At 46.9% G+C, this 18672-nt stretch overlaps 1 protein-coding gene across 1 annotated transcript; it reads right to left on the bottom strand.

Annotated features, from left to right (window-relative positions):
• Positions 1-281: 281 nt before the first annotated feature.
• MID1IP1 (MID1 interacting protein 1) lies at positions 282-2912 on the bottom strand. The gene is made up of 2 exons (XM_039521019.1): positions 2609-2912; positions 282-1957 (listed from the first exon to the last, which is right to left on the bottom strand). The coding sequence occupies exon 2, from the start codon at positions 1777-1779 to the stop codon at positions 1279-1281; it is 501 nt and encodes a 166-aa protein (XP_039376953.1). The 5' UTR covers positions 1780-1957; positions 2609-2912; the 3' UTR covers positions 282-1278.
• Positions 2913-18672: the final 15760 nt, after the last annotated feature.

Genomic DNA, 18672 nt, shown 5'->3' with positions numbered 1-18672 from the left:
TATATCTTGACAGACTATTCTTACTCTGTTTAACAGTTGAAGTAACTAAAAACATATTGTGTAAGGTATATTTACTAGACCCATTTTTATCAGTTTTGCATATGTTAGCTAGTCCTCACTAACAAATGACCCCTTTATATCCAGCGCCTTGTAACATAGCACTAGAAATACAGTTTTAAAATAATGTAGAGACAATTAATATATTTAGGTTGTATATGTGAATAATTAGTATTTAATGCATATAGAGAACAGGGACTATAACAAAAAAAGTTAAGCCAATCTTAGTCAATACATTTGCTTCTTTATTTTAGAATATATTCTACATCTGGATAAAAAAAAGTTTTAAATAAGCTTCAGTACATGTACAGTAATGGTACCCTTCATCCGTCCAGCGATACAGGGATGTGGCTTAGTAAACTGGCTCCGTCCTGGGTAACAAATGTAATTTTTACAACAGTTTTGTTATTTTCATTGGCTTATTTTCAGCCTCATATCAGCCAGCTATACAGCCAGCACATACATGTACAAGTCATCAGTCTCCTTACTTAGAAGGGAACAATAACTGCTCACCCTGGACAGAACATAAAATCAAACTACTAATGATTAATGTACACCTTTCTCTGCTTGTGCGTTGGTAAAAAATAAGAGGACTGCAATTCTAAGAGCATGCAAAGAAATCTTACACATTATATACACGTCTTTTATTGTTATAAAAGTAGTGCAAAACAGGAAAGAAAGAAGTGATGCAGTCTCCACTAGGAGGGCGGCCGCCTCCGCTACCACACGCTCTCAGTAACTGGCCTCGGCCACCCTCCGTCATTCATACTAAGCTCCCAGTCTAGGAAACCTGATACACACACGCCGCTTTGCTGCTGCTGCTGCGTAGGCAAAGAGCCCCGCCGCCGTGCAGCTCACAGCTGCTCGCACACCCGGGCAGGATGTGCCCGCCATGCGTCACGGTCCCGTCCCCCTCCCGCTTGAACGTCCACCCGCCACACACACACACACACACACACACACACATGTCTGCCCCTCCCCCTGCACCCCTCCTCCACGGTCGCACTCATTCATTCCCCCTCTGGCACACGCCCCCACCCGCTTCCATTGTCACACACTCGCTCCCCCTCCATGCCCATCCCATGCTCATCCCCTCCATTTGCACACACACACACACACGCGCGCGCTCCTCGTCCTCGGGCGCGCTCCCCAGAGCCCCTCCCCCCGGCAGATAGGGATCCCTTGCTCGGCGGCACCCCCCATGCCAAGCCCTGCCCTGGCTCAGTGCCCCCAGTTGCTGAAGCCGATCTCCTGCTTGTATCTGTTGGTGAGCACGTTGGCCTTGCGGGTGAGTTTGGAGAGCACCGTGTGGAGTCCGCTCAGGTGATAGTGGAATTGCTTCTCCAGATCCTCCTCCTCCACCGCGGCCTCCGGGAGGCCCCGGCTAATGTCCCCGCTCAGCTTGTCCTTCTTCCGGCTGGCCTCCTCGGCGCCCTGCTGCAGCACCCCCCACTCGATGTCGTTGCGGATGGACTTGAGCAGCAGGTAATGGCTGTACATGTCCCTGCGGGAGAAGAAGGCGCCGGCGTCCCCCGGCGACAGCTGGGGATCCCCTTCCCCGCAGCCGCCCCCCGAGTCCAGCTCCTCCAGCAGCAGCGGCACGTCCCGCAGCAGGCTGGGCACCATCACCGTCTGGTCCATGTTGTTGACGGCCCCGATGAAGCGGTTCATGGCGTTAAAGAGGGAGTGTTTCTGGCTGTAGGAGTCGCAGATCTGCATCATGTTGGCAGATGGGTGGGGTGCAATGCCAGTGATCACCGGGTGCCTGGGGAGCACGGACACAGCAGCCGGTTCCTTCTTCTGCCCCACCAAATCCCCTTGCAAGGGCCACCAGGAGCCAGGCCTTGTATCTCCAGAGCCTTCCCCACGCTTGCTCGCTGCAACGCTCAGGGGCGGTTTGCTGGAATCGAGAAGGATAGATGGTGTTTAGATGGAGGGCACTTTGCGCCATGCAGTACTTCCCCTTCCTACCCATAACCCTCTCCCAGAGCTTCACCTTTTTCTCCCCCAGCCCTCAGCAAACTCCTTCCTCACCCCCGTCCCCTTCAGCTCCCCATTTTAATCCCAACCCCGCGCCGGGCTTTGCCTCCGCTCTTTCCTCCTAACTCCTCTTTCCGTGCACCCCTGCACCTTCCAACGCCAAGCCCTCCATTTCCCTCCACCCCCCCATCTCCCGACCTCTCTCTGCAAATCTCTGACCTCAACCTCTCCTGGTGGCCCCTAGCCCAAAATCTCGCGGCATCCTCTGCCAGCGCATCATCGCCAAAGCCAGCAGCTAAGGGAGGAAACCGAGCTCCTTTTCGATTTCTCATTCGGAAGATGCAAAAGCAACTTCTTCCAGTCCACACCCCATGAGGCTGGGGGATGGGGACGGCAAAGGGAGCGCCTCTGATGGCAGAAACACAACTCCTTGCAGCGTGAATAAATGAAAAGAGCCCCCTATGAGCGTGACACGGTCACAGATCCATGCAAGCCGCCTTGGGGGCTCCCACTGCCATTCCCCCCATCACCCGCTCAGATCAGGGGGACGCCGCAGGGAGCCCACACCCACCAATGTCCTGTAGAGTCGAGCCTCACTGCCGGCTTTCTGGATCTGGCTGCTGCTGGTGTCCCGGTGTCCGTGCGTCACAGTGTCCCGCTGCGGCCCGTAGCCCCGCTCCCATTCCAGGTGGTGTATTTATAGCGTGTATGGTAAAATAAGGTGTTCCCAAGTGCCACCCCCTTGCAGTGGAGCAAGATAAAGGCGGCTCTGAGTGACCGCGAGTAACACCGGCTCCTGATACAAGGGACGGGAAGGCGGCTCCGCCTCTCGCCTGACACCCATAAGGGGAGGGCGCAGCGCGCACCCGGAGGCAGAGCCTGCCAGAGCTAGTGGCTGCGGGAGCGAAGCCGGGCGGGCGAGGTACCAGCTCCTGCTACAGCGCACCACACCCATCACTCTATATCCGGCCGGTGACTGGAAAGCAGCAGCTACACGGAGGTGCGCAACCCCCCTGGACCTGTTTGCATCAGGGCCGAACTTGGTCCAGTTTCCTGCTCATCGGATTGGCTTGCTATCTATAGCCACATCTCTCCATGCCTGTGTACAGGGACCAGCCGCTCCTGACTCAATCCCGTAGGAGTCAATGTGGAGAGCAGGACCCAGCGCGGAGTGGAATGTTGACTCTCTCGCTGGATCAGTTCCGTATCGGCCGGATAAGCAGTGCAAACAGTGGCAATGTAAGACCAGGAGGCAGAAACCTCGGGCAAGTGTCAGAGAGGTAGTTCCAGCAAGTACACCAAGCATCCCAGCAGGAGAGGTCTGGCATTCGAAAAGGAAAACTCCCTCTGCTTCCCAGAGGGAACCAATTTAATAGAGCCCAATCCTCCTCCTCCATGCTCACACAGGGATAGAGTGTAACATACCTTACGCCAGCTGCCACCAACCCACAGGAGGAAAACCCCTAACACAGTCAGCCTGGAATTCCTCGTCCAGTCAGTGGGAACACAGCATACCCCAAACCATCCTAATCCTCCTGCTCTAACACAAATCAATCTTACTTCTCCCCAGGCGGAAAATCCACCCACCCCAATCTTCAAATTCCCGCCCCCCAACTCCAGACAGAGATTAACACACCCAGCCTTTTTTTTTATGTACGCCATTTAGCTACTCTGCAGATAAGCATTTTATACATGCTGGGTGGATGGATAGAGAGCCCCTCTCTAGGGACAATATCGACTTCAGACAGATATGTGATATTGTGCTTTAGCGATACTTGTATACCTTGGTCCAAGAAATAACTGAATTGTGTAATACAGCAAATCCTCCCCGTGCCCAGAGAGACAGACTGTTACACCCAGCTTTAAACCCCCGAGAAAGGGAGAATGTAAAGCGCCCAACTTTGAACTGCCTTTCGTTCCGCGGAGCGTAATCCAAAACCAGGGAGACTGGACTACACCCAGTTTTAAACCTCTTTCCCACTGCCCAATATGTATGTTTGCACCTCGGTATGTGTCTGCAGCAGCAGGTTTGTAACGTGCCTGGTGGGACTGTATTTGGCACGGGTGGTGATGTGGCTCGGCTCTGCTGCATTGTGGGGGAAGGGGATCGCAACGGGTAGGTCTCATATATCATAGAGAGCGAATAGATGGTTTTGCCCGCCCTAGCTGCATAGCCAGGCACGCCCCAAAGCGACATGCCGACTCCGCATGCTGCTGCCTTAGAAGGGACTTTACAGCGAATGCGATTCCTCATATTGCGCTCTGAAGGGAAGGGAGAGCGAATCAGCAGCCCTGCGGGGTGCACACGCAAACTCTTTTCCGGTTCGGATGCGCAGCCGGCGCTCTGACCCCACGCATGCGGAGGGGGTAATTAGCCGGGGAGGACACGGCTTTCTCATACCGGGCAGGAATGTAGTCCTTGTTAAACCGGTCTCACTCGACCTGCTGTCGGCTTTCCCCCAACAGAAGCGATGGGAGGCGCTCTGCCCAGCGGTGCCCTGAGCGGGCTGGCTGACATTGGCATGCTCTGCCCAGCAGCGAAGGCAGAGCAATACAAAGCGCCGCTGTGCACACCGAGACAACGCGTCCCTCCTGCCTGGTACGGCACGTTGCCCCTTCCCCCATCAAGCCCCTTGCTGTAGCAGCAGCGCTGCGCATCTGCAGCCAATCTGTCCCGCAGTAGCCCGGCTTCCTTTGCGTTGTCTTCTCCCAGATGGGCAGCCCCACCGGAGCCCCCGCCGCTGCGCTGCCCCAGCCGCGGCTGCAACCAGAGCAGCTACACCGCGAGCACGTGCACTGCCCTGCCCCCAGTCCGGCTGCAGCCGGCGCCGCGGGAGGAAGGGCATCTTGGGCCAGGCGCGCGACACGCAGCCCAATCCCCCCTCCCCCCGCCGAAAGGCGCGGCCGGGCAACAGGCGCGCACGCGGACCCGCCCTGTCTGTCTCCGGGCCCGCGTCCGGCGAGTTAGCGCGCCGCGCCGGGCCCGGGATCACCCCACAGCCTCACCTCCAGCCTCAGCCAATCGGCTCGCGTTCCACTAGCCAGGCTCCGCCGCCTTATGCTAACGAGCAAGATTCGGCGGTAGCCAATCAGAAACAACACCCCGCTCCCTGTCTCTCTCTGGCGACCGTGGTAACAGAGGCGGCCGCTGAAGGGACACGTGGGACAGAGGGGAGATTGCCGTGGAGCGTTGCCTTGACAACTGATCAACCACAACACGGGGCGGGGGCCAATCGTGGGCATCGATTCCTGCCCCGCGCAGACCCGGCGTAACGCCTCGGCCGCGGTGTCACCTGATGGGAGAGTTCCCACCCCTTGTACTGCAAACACCCCCTGTGTTTCTGCAAAGTCAGGAGCGCGCCTAGTGCACGCACAGATAGGGCGCCCTGGATCACTCCTCGGGCACGCACACAGCTAATGCACACCTGCAGGGGCGGCTCCAGGCCCCAGCACGCCAAGCGCATGCTTGGGGCCGCATGCCACGGGGGGCGCGCTGCTGGTCGCCAGGAGGGCGGCAGGCGGCTCTGGTGGACCTCCCACAGGCATGCCTGCGGAGGGTCTGCTGGTCCCGCGGCTCCGGTGGAGCAACCGCAGGCATGTCTGCGGGAGGTCCACCGGAGCCGCGGGACCGGCAGAGCGCCCCCCGTGGCGTGCCACCGTGCTTGGGGTGGCGAAATCGCTAGAGCTGCCCCTGCACACCTGGCCACAGGCAGAAAAGAAGCACAGCGAACTAAAGCACTTGCAGAGAATGCACACCCAGAAAAACAGCTGCCAAATTAAACTAAGACATTTTCCTCTCCGACTCCTAGCCAACGTACAAATAGGGTGACCAGATGTCCTGATTTTATAGGGACAGTCTCGATTTTGGTCTCTTTTTCTTATATAGGCTCCTATTACCCCCCACCCTGTCCCGATTTTTCACATTTGCTGTCTGGTCACCCTACGTACAAAAGCCACCATGAACTTTCCGGTGCCATCTCCACCACAGCAAAAAACAGACTGTCCACTGCAAGGAAGCACTAGCAAGTCAAAAACCATTTTTTCTGGACATGAGCCCATGCCTTGTAACATTCATATTCAAGTTACTGGGAAGAACAGATGAAAAACATCAAGCTAGTATACTACCATACTAGCAGATTACCTTATGCCACTGTGAAATGCACAAAGCAAAGGCAGAGTTATCAAACAGAATGAGTGACCATAGACTGTAGTGAAAATCGAGAGACATAAAGCACAGTGCAAACTCAGGGGAGAATGACTGTGCAAACTGTGAGACAGAAGAGAGACTGAAATTCTATCTACATGTGTGTTTGGGATTTGGGAGTGAAGATGATGGGTGACACAGAAAAAACAGTCAGTCAGAAAGAACATGATTTCAACAATACAGTGAAATATATCTAATCGACATGAGTAGCAGCAAAGCACTCACACCCATCATTCCAGCTGAAACTGCTGCTATTCTCTGTGCTGCTGGTGGTTGCCTGCGTCAGAACATCCATACTGAGTCAGACCATGGTCCATCTAGTCCAGTATCCTGTCTTCTGTCTTGAAGTGATCCATCTCTGTCTCCCCATCCTAGCTTTTGGCAGTCAGAGGTTTAGGGTCACCCCCCAAGCATGGTTTTGCCTCCTTGACCATCCTGGCTAGTAGCCACTGATGGACCTATCCTCCATGAAGTTATCTAGGTTTTTTTTTAACCCAGTTATACTTTTGGACATCACAACATCCCATGGCAATGAGTTCCAGAGGTTAATTGTGCACTGGGTGAAAAAGTACTTCCTCTTGTTTTTTTTAAATAAATGGTCAGTTTTCACAATCAAGAGGTAAACACTACTGTTCAATATATTCATTAATGATCTGGAAAATGGAGTGAACAGTGAAGCGGCAAAGTTTGTAGATCAGGATAGTTAAGTCCAAAGCTGACTGTGAAGAGTTACCGAGGGATCTCACAAAATTGGGTGACTGGGCAATAAAATGGAAGATGAACTGCAACATAATGCATTTATATATATCTTGTGTAGTCTGCTTGAAACTTAAATATGGTTAGCTAATTTCATATTTCTTCAGAATGTGTAGGCATATGTCCAACCCCTTGACTTGGAATAAATCTATATAGAGGCCAAACTTCACTGGGTAAAACAAACTGCTTCATTTTTTATTACTTCCTTATATTCTGATCAATTTAATAAACAGTATAAACAGCCTCTTGCAGATATGCTGTATACCATTAACAGGAGCCTTGCTACATTTGATTATTGCAGCACTCCTGCATCAGAATGAAATAAGGAAGCATATGTTTATGACTTTAATAACATGCAATTATGAAGTAGCTATAGGTATAGATATTGTATGTGTGTGCAATTCTTTCTTTCCTGCTGTTGGCAGAAGGTGATCACATGCATTTGTGGCACAAAGTTTAATCCTCAGTACCATTTTTTAAAATATTTATTCTTTAGGGCAGTGGTTCTCAAACTTTTGTACTGGTTACCCCTTTCACATAGCAAGCTTCTGAGTGAGACCCCCCCTTTATAAATTAAGAACATTTTAAATATATTTCTCACCAATATAAATGCTGGAGGCAAAGCGGCGTTTGGGGTGGAGGCTGAGAGCTCATGACCCCCCATGTAATAACCTCGCAACTCCCTGAGGGGTCCCGACCCCCAGTTTGAGAACCCCGGCTTTAGGGTGAGACCAGTGTGATGGCTATGCACTGCATTGAAATAGGGGAAACCCAGCTTGTTCCTGGCCTTATCTCACTCCTCAGTTCAGCAAGGGCTGTGAGCAATGAGGAAGCTCATGCATTCAGTATCTGGTGGTGCAGGTGTACCTAACATCGCTGTACAGCATAGACTCTTGGATAGATAAGGAACATACTGACAGGGCGGGTGCAAAGGGAATCCTGTCCAAACCTCCCCAACTAGAAGGAGAATTCCTGTCATACAAGGTCTTAATGGGGGGGATTAAAATGAAGGTATCTCAAGACTCCATGAAGATGCAAAGGATGCCAGAAGACAGAATAAATTCAATGTCTTGGTCATATCACCTTGTACTCTGAGCTAAAAAAAATTCTGAAGTTAAGCTTAGTCCGGTTTGTTAGTACTACAAGTTGCACAGCATCACATGTAAGGTGCCAAGAAAGTCTTTTAATTCCCACTGAAGTCAATGGGAGGTGAGCGTGCTCAGCACTTTGCAGGATCAGGCCTTCCATGGGAGACTTCTAAGAAACAGGAGGTGGTGATATGCATAGTGCTAAAGTTAACTATATGAGGCATGCTTCTGATGTCCTCTGCTCTCGTGACATTAATAGTTACATAGCATTTTTCAAGAATAGGCTGATAAGCTTGGTGTCTTGCTTGAATTTCAGTATAGACCATACACTAAGGCCAGTCTTAATTCCCTCTTCAATGGTAATCAAAGAAACAATCTACATCAACAGTTTTGCTGTATGCATGCTGGCACAAAATAGCAGTTATAGGCCCATTGCAACCCATCAATGGTTACACTTCATCAGTCATGAAGTAGTTCTGCTGCACAATGTTTGTAAAATAACATGAGGTTTTGTGGGAGAAAAGTGATTAAATATATGCATATATTTAAGTGTTATATTTTTAGCCCTGGGAGTAGGTCCTTCAATAGCAATATCTCATATGGCTTAGGCAATTGACTTTTTCTTGTAATCTGTTGTATATGTTATCAATTATAGTTCAGTATAGCCAGGGCCAGATTTAGGGGCAGGTGACCCAGGCAACTGCCTGGGTGCCTGGACTGGGGAGTGCCAGGCTCGGGTGTTGTTTTCATTGTTAGCGACAAAAGGGAAAATAGAATGTTTGAAGTAAAATGTTTCTGGTATTCTGTATGGGAATTTATTTTTCACTAGCTTCCTAGAATGTTCTGGACCTTTGTAGAATCTCATGGAACCTTCCAGACTTTCTGAAAACTATGTTTTCCTCAAACCTCCTAGAATGTTGTCAGCCATGCCCTCGTGGGTATATAAGGGGTGGGGCATTGCTGGTCAGTTTTTGAGATATTAGAACGAAGTAAGAGCCCAGCTGCCATACTGTGAACCTTGTTTTATTGTGTAATTGTAAAAGGGTTCTTGTGTTTTAAGGCTTGAAGAGTGTAAGTAGCGACTAATAAAAGACACATTTCATGAGACACCAGAGATATCTATCGAACCCATATCTACGCAACAATATAAAAGCAATACTGTTACTTCTTTTGCCATGTAACATGGCAATGTTTGATGACTTTCTAAGACTGCGGAACATAGACTTTTGCGCTCCCTTATCCTGTCTGTTTTCCCCCCTGTAGAAAATAAAAGATGCCCCCGAAGAAGCCTTCAGGAGCTCAGTATGGGAAGTGAAAAGCTCAATTGCAATCTAGCAAGGGGCAAATTTGATGGGAAAATATCTGAAACAGAACAACATAGACTGGACTTTAGGCAGTAGCGATTGTCCCAGTGCAGAAGAAATCGAGGAGTGAAGCATAAATGATGGAAGTCCTATTACTAAGGAATTAGCAGATTTACCTAAAGATAAGGAATGGAAATGCAAGGAAAGTGATGGAGAATCATCCAGTTTTCCTGGTGGCATAAAAGAGAGTGATGATAAAGAAAAATCTGGCTCACATGAAAAGGAAAGTGCAGTGAGGCGGACGGGCCTCCCTCCTCCGGGGTGAGTGAGGGAGCGTTACATGCCCCTGGCAGGGCAGAGCCTAAGCCTCCCCACACCCCTCACTGGAAGGAGAAGGGTGGGGCCGGAAGCATAAAAGACCAGACCCGCAGCCCATTCAGGGGGTAACCTGCAGAGGGGAAGGACGTCCTGTTGGTTCTGGAGCAGTTCGAGGCAGATCCCCAGCCCAGCCTGGTCCATGCCCCAGACGCAGACAACGACTGGCCTGGAGTGCCCGCCGCTGTTTACCCGGAGGAGCCGGACAACGCCTGGATGCAGGAGGTACCCACCCCAGGGGAGGCAGGAAGTGGCCCAGGGGCAGCTACTGTAGGGCTGGCTGCAAAGCCCAGCCCTCCAGCGTCGGCGTGTTGCGGCTGGATCCCCGCTGACTCCGGGGCAGCTGACTCTGCCCCTGCCAGGGCCTGGGCTGGGATGCGGTGGAGTAGGGAGGGTCCATGTCCCCCTACCCCCTCCCGGGGGGGGGCTGTCCCTCGTTCCTCTGCAAAGGGCTATCACTCTGAAGAGGAGTGGCCCCAGCTCACCTGTAAGACTATTTGTTTGCTGGCTGCCTGAGCCCTGCAAGCCCAGTACCCAGGTAAACAGAGACAGGCCTGGAGACAGGCTATCACAGCCCTCCAGGGACCTCTCTCCTCCAGGGTGAGTGAGGGAGCATTAGAGAGTAATGAAAAATTAAAATCTGGTTTACATGAAAAGGAGAGAAGCAATAAAGAAGAATCAGCATCACATGATGACAGAAACAGGAGTGAGAAAAATTGTACACCACAAATCGATACATCAGATCCCACTTTATGGCCTGCAATCCTAAATTCTGCTGATATTCATTGTACAATTTTGAACAGGCTGGGAAAAATCAAGGATATGACATTTCCAGTAAATGATCAGAAGTGACACTTCTCAAAGTCACACTGTGAAAGAGTGCTTGAGAATGGTGAGAAACTGAATCAGCATTGGCTAGTTTACTTAAAATCAACTGACAAAGTGTTCTGGTTTTGTTTAAAAATATTTTATAAGAATGTCAAATCATTGCTTACGCTTTTCGGGTACAATTACTGGCATACTTTAGCTGATGCTCTGAAGTGACGTGAAAAGTCACCCATTTTACGGCCTACTCCAAAAGAATGGAGGTCAAATCCAGGCAAAAGCTGAATAAATGCCTAGATGCAGAAAACCAGCACATTATTAATGTAGAAACCCAGCACTGGAGGAATGTGCTCGAGCGTCTGATCTGAACTACCCTCTTCCTTGCAAAGAATAATTTGGCTTTCGGGTGCTTATTGGATAAGTTGTTCACTGAACATAACAATACTTTCCTTGGTTTGGTAGAACTTCTCTATGTTAAGTAATTTGTAAAGAAGCTATGGACCATTACTGCAGCAAAACAATTCAAAACGAATTGATTGACCTTATGGCAAGGAAGGTACTCGATAAGATGTTAATGTGACTCGGCAAAGAGAAGTACTACACCATAATAACGGACTGCACTCCCAACATTAGTCACAGTGAAAAGATATCATTTACTGTAAGATTTGTTGACTATTAGGATGGCTGTATCCAAATAAAGGAACATTTTATCTGTTTCTGGTCTGTGGACAATTCTACTGGAAAAGAGCTAACAGGACTGTTTATGAACATTTTGAATGAGAATAAAATAAAGTTCAGGAGTGCCATGGCCAAGACTACAACAACAGTGCGGGAAGAAACAGTGGCATCCAGGTAAGGATCCTTGTGCTGAATCCAAGAGCTTCCTTCATGCCTTGTGATAAATCATGCATGCAAATCATGCATCAAAGTCATGAAATGAGCTACAAATGCAGTAAACATAAGGTTTTCAAAAGTTCAACAAATGAGGGGGTGGGGCGGCGCACCAAAGACACTTCTCGCCTGGGGCGCCATTAGGTCTAGGGCTGGCCCTGAGTATAGTCAACTGGTGCAGGTGAGGGGCTACTAAGTGTCATTCTGTTCGTATTTAATATATATTTTTGCTTTCTGTGTAAAGTTGTGGAATGATTACTTCACTTAGGGTGGTAATGCAAAACAGTTAACATGGTCATCTCATCCCGTCTCTTTGTAACCTGTTGTCAAGGTATACTAAAACTTGGACCCAAGAAAGTTTGTTGCTTCAAATCCAAAATGACCCTAAGGAAATTTAACATTATAAATGACGTCTCTTGGCGAGTTTCAGATCATCAATACTGTAACTTTAGGCTACAATGACCATGGTCAGTAGAAATCTGTTTAAAATGTTAAAGAAATTTGTGGACCAATCTGTCTGAGTCCTGCTGAAATCCATGAGATAATTTGTATCTGTTCTACAGAGATTTACCTACATTTCTTCTAGGTTTCACATAACTGTTTTTTATGCCTAATCATTCAAGCTCGTTGTAAGGGGACTAGCCCGTATGCCAAGGCCTTATAGTATTATGCCCAAATTTGACAAAATAAAAAGTCAGAATATTGGTAATGCCTCTGTAACATAAAATAGCAGCAACAAAAACAAACACCAATAATTTAGCAACAAAGCACAATTAAATAACAATACTACAGTGTTTTCCTCAGGCAAAAATAATAAAAAAGTCACACTGTACTAGAATGTCATTGGAGTTAGAAGCAGCATTAGGTATGCACACAATCCAAGGGGGTGAGGGTGGGGCTCAACACTATGGGTCAGTGAGCAATATTTCACTTGTGTTAGTGGAGAGGAACAGAAGCTAAAGGTAACAGAGTTCAGAGTGTGGATGCAGGAGGAGAAGTGACTCTGAAGAATGATCCTCCCAAGCTGATGGAAACCTCTGTGTAAGACTCTGAGCAGGTTGGGGCTCTGTAGCTCAGAAGAGAATTGGGAATAGGGAACAGCTATTCTTTGTAGCATGTCCTCCTTCCAAATCTCAACAGGAATGCATGCTGCTAGGAGAAGAATTCACATCAGCTCCATGATGTCCCTTCTCCACTGAATACAACTGTAATGAGCACCAATAAAAATACAAATATTTAGTTAAATTGCAACAGGTTTATATGAAGAGCATTCCCTTTCGGTCTAGTAAAGCATAGGCTGAGAGTCACTTGATTTTTGCATTCCTTGGGGAATTCTCAAATTAAATCTCGAAAGGGTGCCTTAACATGATGATAGCATGTCATTATCTTAATTCTGGATGTGCGATCAGCAAGTGGGAACATCTTTGTAGCATCTCCTCCTAAAGAGGAAGCCAACTTTGCAGGGTAAAGGCAAAATCTCCTTCTGTTTTTATCCCAAATAGCCTTTAGTTAGTCATCATTTATTTTCAGGTACTGGAATCAATCTTAAATGGTGCTCAATCACTATTACTAGGACAAAAAAATTAAAAAAATACTAAACATATTGCAGAATCAACATACCATTTGCTGCCGTCATATTGTTCAATGTTTGTATAGTATAGCCCTTCCCCCACTTTGTGTCTTGTCTATTTAGACTGGAAGCTCTTTGGGGCAGTGTAACAGGGTGCTGGCCAAAAGCCACTGACTCAGCCCCTGTTAGCTCAGAGCCTGCTAGCTCAGCTCCCAGTAAGGGGAAGCAATTGGAGCTGACAGGCGGTGGCTGATTAAAGCCCTAAAGGCGAGACACCTGTGAGCTTGATGGGGGAAGGCCTATAAAGCTAGCAGGAAGGAAGTAGGAGGGGAGGAACAGGAAAGTGCGGAGTGAGGGTCTGTTGCTCCCAGCTAGGTGTAAGAGCAGGCTGTTCCCCAAGGGGCTACCTGCCTGATAGCAAAGTGTATAAAGCTGTATATACGTGGTGGTGGGAAAATACAAGGAAATAAAAGGGCCCTGGTGTTTGAAAGAGTGGTCTCCCGCAAATTTGTGCCATAGAGCAACGAAGAGCACGTCTACAAGCAGGGATTGGGTCTTATTCTATATTTGTACAGTACCTGGCACCATGGGGCTTAGTTCTCAGATTTCCCCTTAGGCATTGCCATAAGCATGATAATTAATAGTATGGATTGTGCTGGAGAGTGCACAATTGCCCAGAGATTTTTCTCCTCTTCATACTAATAGGAGTTTACAAACAAAAAAAATCCCTTGGTTATCATTGGGAAGAACAGACCCCTGTATTGAGCATGATCTACTCTTAGTTACACCAGTGTAAATCAGGAATAAATCCACGTCAGTGTTATTTCACTAGTACAAAATTAGTGTCTGGGAGAGGAGAACAAAGCCCTTCATTTTTAATGAGCAAAACCCTTATTTGCAGGGATTTGTTTCACTCTGGACCAAAATGTGGCTTGCAAGCTCGTAGCTCAAAGTTTAAGGCATTTTTTTTTTTGAAGAATTAAAAAAAAATCAATTTGGCTGTTTTCAAGTCTCCCAAAGCAGGGATTCAGGAATCTGAGTTAATCTGAATGGGGTTTGTGGAGATTTCATCCAGCCTTTCCTTCCGACCATCATTTAAATCCCCTCCTACTGTCCTCCATGCAAGCTGCAACGGCATCATCATAATAACCCTATGACCGAGAGGGATGAGAGTCTCCACTGAGACTGTAATCTCACTCTAAACAGCTCTCTAGCGGGTGCTCATGAGTGGTGATACATCATGCAATTTTCTCCTTTAGAGACTCAGAGTGTCACCTCCACTGTGATCCCTACCCTGCCTGGCAGATGCCAGTAAGTGAGAGCCCAAACTTAGCCTCAGACCAGTGTTTCTTACGTGGCTGTGCACTGATGCTGCACGGCAATGCAATGCTGAGTCTGCAGGCCAGCCTGCTTGACGGTGATTTGTATTTGAATATTGGCTATTATGCATTTTCTGGAAACATTTTCCACAACATTCTTTTAATATCTTTATTATTTCCAGTATAGATAACAACATACATCTGAGTCAGAACTGTATATTGTACTCATGCAAGCATATGAAATAGGTAGTGCCATGCAGAGCTCTGTATTACCACCTATGCAGACTTGTATTTATAACAATGTACACGCTCGAACAAAAAAGCTATACATTTGACTTGATAAGGAATGTTACTGGCATAACAGAATCATCCTCAATAGACCTGTGTATTTCCATAACACTATTTAATATGCACATATACAAACTAATGCCCTGATGATGATTTTTAGTGGGCAGATCTATCAAGTTCTCACACATTCAAATGCAATACTGTGCCTCTAAGAGAGGCACTAACATGCAGTCTAGAATAATGTGTAACTCCACACTGAAATGGTAACCCAAACACATTTAAACCACAGAATTTTTCCTTCGTATACAAATAAATACAAACCTCTGCATTTATATATCATTAGCAGTTTGATACAAACCCATAGACATCCGGAACTTAGAGCTGAGCCTCCCACTCTGATGCTAACTCATAATTCATTGTATCTTCTCTCCCTCTGTCTAGAAGCATGATAAGAATGGAATGTCAGCCTCAGCTTTTAAGTGCCTGAACCACATGCTGCCCTCAGTCCTGCTCCCACCTACCCCCTTCTCTTCCACTCATTTGATTTCATTGACATTATGTGGATGCAACTAGGGCCAGCGTTCGACCCCTCCCCTTTGTGTAATAACCTGAACATTGTCTACACAGAGGGTTTTGTATTTAATAATCTTCCCAGCTCAACTGTTTTCATCTAACTCTCCCTCCTGAACTGATAAATCTAAATTGCACATTTTTTGAACAGCTTAGCTTATATCTTGCAGGTATCCTTAAATGACGGCTTAGTCTCTTTTGTACTTGTCTAGCACCATCTACTGTAACTTTATTATACTGTCTTAACCCTTTCTTACGATTCCTTCAGGAGTCTGCGCGGGGGCTAAGGTGTTCACGCCAAATCATGAAGTCTGTATCCATTTCAAAGGCAACATGCTGTTATGATAGAGAAACAAATGCAACATGCACCCATCCTGTGTATAGAGTCAGCTGTGTTTGTCAATTTTAACCTCAGTTTTGGTGGGAAGAGTTTCTTAGATCTGCCAGTTTTCTAATGGCAAGTTCTACTCCCTCCTCAGCAGTTAGAGAGGACAGTAGAACAAGATGACGGCCAGCATCCCAATCAAGAGATCAGCACCCTTTGCGCACTGCACAGCCCAGCTTCACTGAAGCCCACTGAGCCAGACTGCACAATAAGCTTTGAGACTAGGGCAGGCAAGGCAGGGCCCCCTCCTGAGCCAGCGCCACATAACAACAGATCTTCTAGCCACTGCCATCTACACTGGGGACACTAGATCAGCTGGCATTTATGCAATCTGGGAGCTGCAAAAGGAGCTGTGGAATGGATCTGGAAGTGGGAGGAATCCTGTCCAGTGCTGTTCTGTAGGCTGTGGGAAAGGAAGGAACTCCCCATAGAATCCTCCTTCGTGCCCAGCCCTACAATGCAGCATTGACAAAGGGGACAGGATTTAGCTTTACATATTCTTATTACATTGTATTTTTGTAGGTGGATTTTGCACGGCAAAGGAGGACTAGTACAGGTAGAAACAGAACCAAAACCTCCTAGCTACTATGACTTTTATGGATTTGTATTATTATTCTTTAGTGGCATCATGGTAGCACCCAAAAGCCCCATCATACTAGGAGCTGTATGTTATGCAGCTTTCTTTTTAAAAATCTGATTAGATAAAGAGCATCGTTTCTTTGGATGGCAGATTTAAACTCATAATACCATTCAGTCTATTCCAGATATGGGATCTCCTGCATGATTAGCGGGACTTGTATAACAGCCACAGCATAATATATATCATATATGCCTGGTGTGTGCACTTTTCATGGTGAATACCATAAACATGCCTTACGAAACTCTATTCACAAATCACCAGGGTAAATTATTTGTTTTGGTGGTGAGTAAAATATTTAGCTTTCTATGATTATGATAATTGTAAAGGGTAGAAATCGAGGAGATTTAGTGATTCAGCTGGTAAAATATCATGACAATTTTGCGAGGCTGCCATAAAGGCAGCTTATTAACTTGATAGTGTTTCTTGATGGTGTTCTAAAAAGAGCGAAACTATGCATGCGTTCCAGGCAAATGTATGCATTTTTCTGCTGCAATGTTTTATCGCTGTTAGTGAATTTATCCTATAGTCCCAGCATTCTGTAAGGGAATGATGCAAGAGATTGAAGACTACTCTCTCCAAGATTACCTTGCATTTGCTAGTTAAAAATTATTACAACAGCATTTTCATTTGCATGTGTGAAGAGTCTCTGGATCTTCAGTAAATTTGTATTTCAAAGCTGATTTCTTTGTACGTCATCACTGGCGGTTTACAAGTGTTTTTTCAGTTGGGGATGCTGGAGCAAATGAAATAAACCACAATAAAAATAATTTTGTCCAGGTGGGGCATAAATCAGAAGACGAACTCTACATTCTACGTGGCAAATATAAAACATATGCCATATTATTTAAAGCTTAGCCTCCTTATTTGCGTGCATGACAAAAATCTACATATGTGGTGAAACTGATGTAGGCAAGCAATAAGAATATTAGGAATAAAATATGATGTAGGGAGTGACTCAAACAGAGCTACTTGCAGGGTCATGGCCATTCTCCATTTCAAGCAGGCATGGAAATACAGTGAGGGTTATTCTTCTCTAGAGACGTGCAGATAATAAACACCTGCTACCCAGATCTACTCTTTCCTTTTAACTGTTGATGTATTGAATATTTCTGGAAATTATGGACAAGCTAGTGTCAGGTGATGAGGACAAGGATGGTCTAGCCTAGTGGTCAGAGCAGGTGTAGTGAACCAAGCGTCGGAACCAAGGATTAGGGTCAGAGCCAGAATCAGTAGTTAAAGCTGGTGCCAAGGGTCAAGATGGAGGGCAGGAACAGGATACCAGAGACAACGGACAAGCTGGAGTCAGGAATCAGTCACAGGCCAAGCCGGAGGTCAGGAACTGGAGCAAGCAGCGTCGCTGTCAATGAAGGGTTCAAGGCAGGGGCAGGACAGAGGCAAGGCTGGGTGCAAGGTAGGAGCAGCAGGAACATGGTAATGCAGGAGAGCTAGCCTCCTGACCCCTCCAGCCAGTCAGGTTGCGTGGCTAGTCAGGCAGCCTGCTGCAGGCCAGCTGTACTGATGAGACTGTCTGGAGACTAGATCTGCTGCAAGCCCTGATTCCTGACAGCCAGTGAGGGATAAAACATGGTGCCCACTGGTAAAAAGTGGGGCAGATAGAAAAATGTTGACAGATTACATGGGAGTCCTTCAGTAGGGTCTTCTTTCCCCCCCACATCCTTTGTGTGTGTGTAAGTTATTGTTCCAAAGCCAGGACAGTCAGGGAAAATCTAAAACTATGTTCCCCACGACCATTCCTGGCACTGAAGTAAATGCTTCTGAAGGAATGTTTCCAACAAGAAACATCTGAGTTCTCAAAGTATTGGGGAAAATCATTTTTAGTTTTAAAATCATTTTCAGATTATATGTTATAAATCTACACTTCTTAAATCCTTGTTTACATTCCACTGGAGACCATCCAAAATGTGAATTTCTGGTCCTGATCCAAATTCTCCCAAGGCTCAGTGGGGTTTTGGACCATTCCCATTTCTAAGCTGAAGACAGAAATAGCTTCAGTTCTGAGGCTATTTCTTGACAGATAATAAATTAGCGTTGAACGTCATAGTCGTTGGAGAACTTTGAGGCTGAGTCATCGCAAAGAGACTGAATTGATGAGATTTTCCCATGTAATTTAATAAAAATAATTGCCCAGAGCACTTGTCCAATGTAAATTATACCCCTTTTCTAGTGTCTAATACTTTCCTCCCTGATGTATGGGTGGAGCTTCATAGTTATGGGCTCTTGAGACACACAAGGCATGAAGAAAATGGGGTTAGCAAGAATCAAACCACATTGGCTGGAAAGAGACACATATTTATTTAGAAAAAGAGAATTTTTTTAAAAAATATTAAAAGGTGAATTCATAAGGTAGAGCTGCCTGGGAACTGTGCTTTTTGCATGTACGGTTTTAAATTAAAAAAAAT

This window comes from Mauremys reevesii, linkage group 1 (assembly GCF_016161935.1).
Source record: "Mauremys reevesii isolate NIE-2019 linkage group 1, ASM1616193v1, whole genome shotgun sequence".
Lineage (NCBI taxonomy): Eukaryota > Metazoa > Chordata > Testudines > Geoemydidae > Mauremys > Mauremys reevesii.
This window is presented reverse-complemented; position numbering and strand designations above follow the sequence as displayed.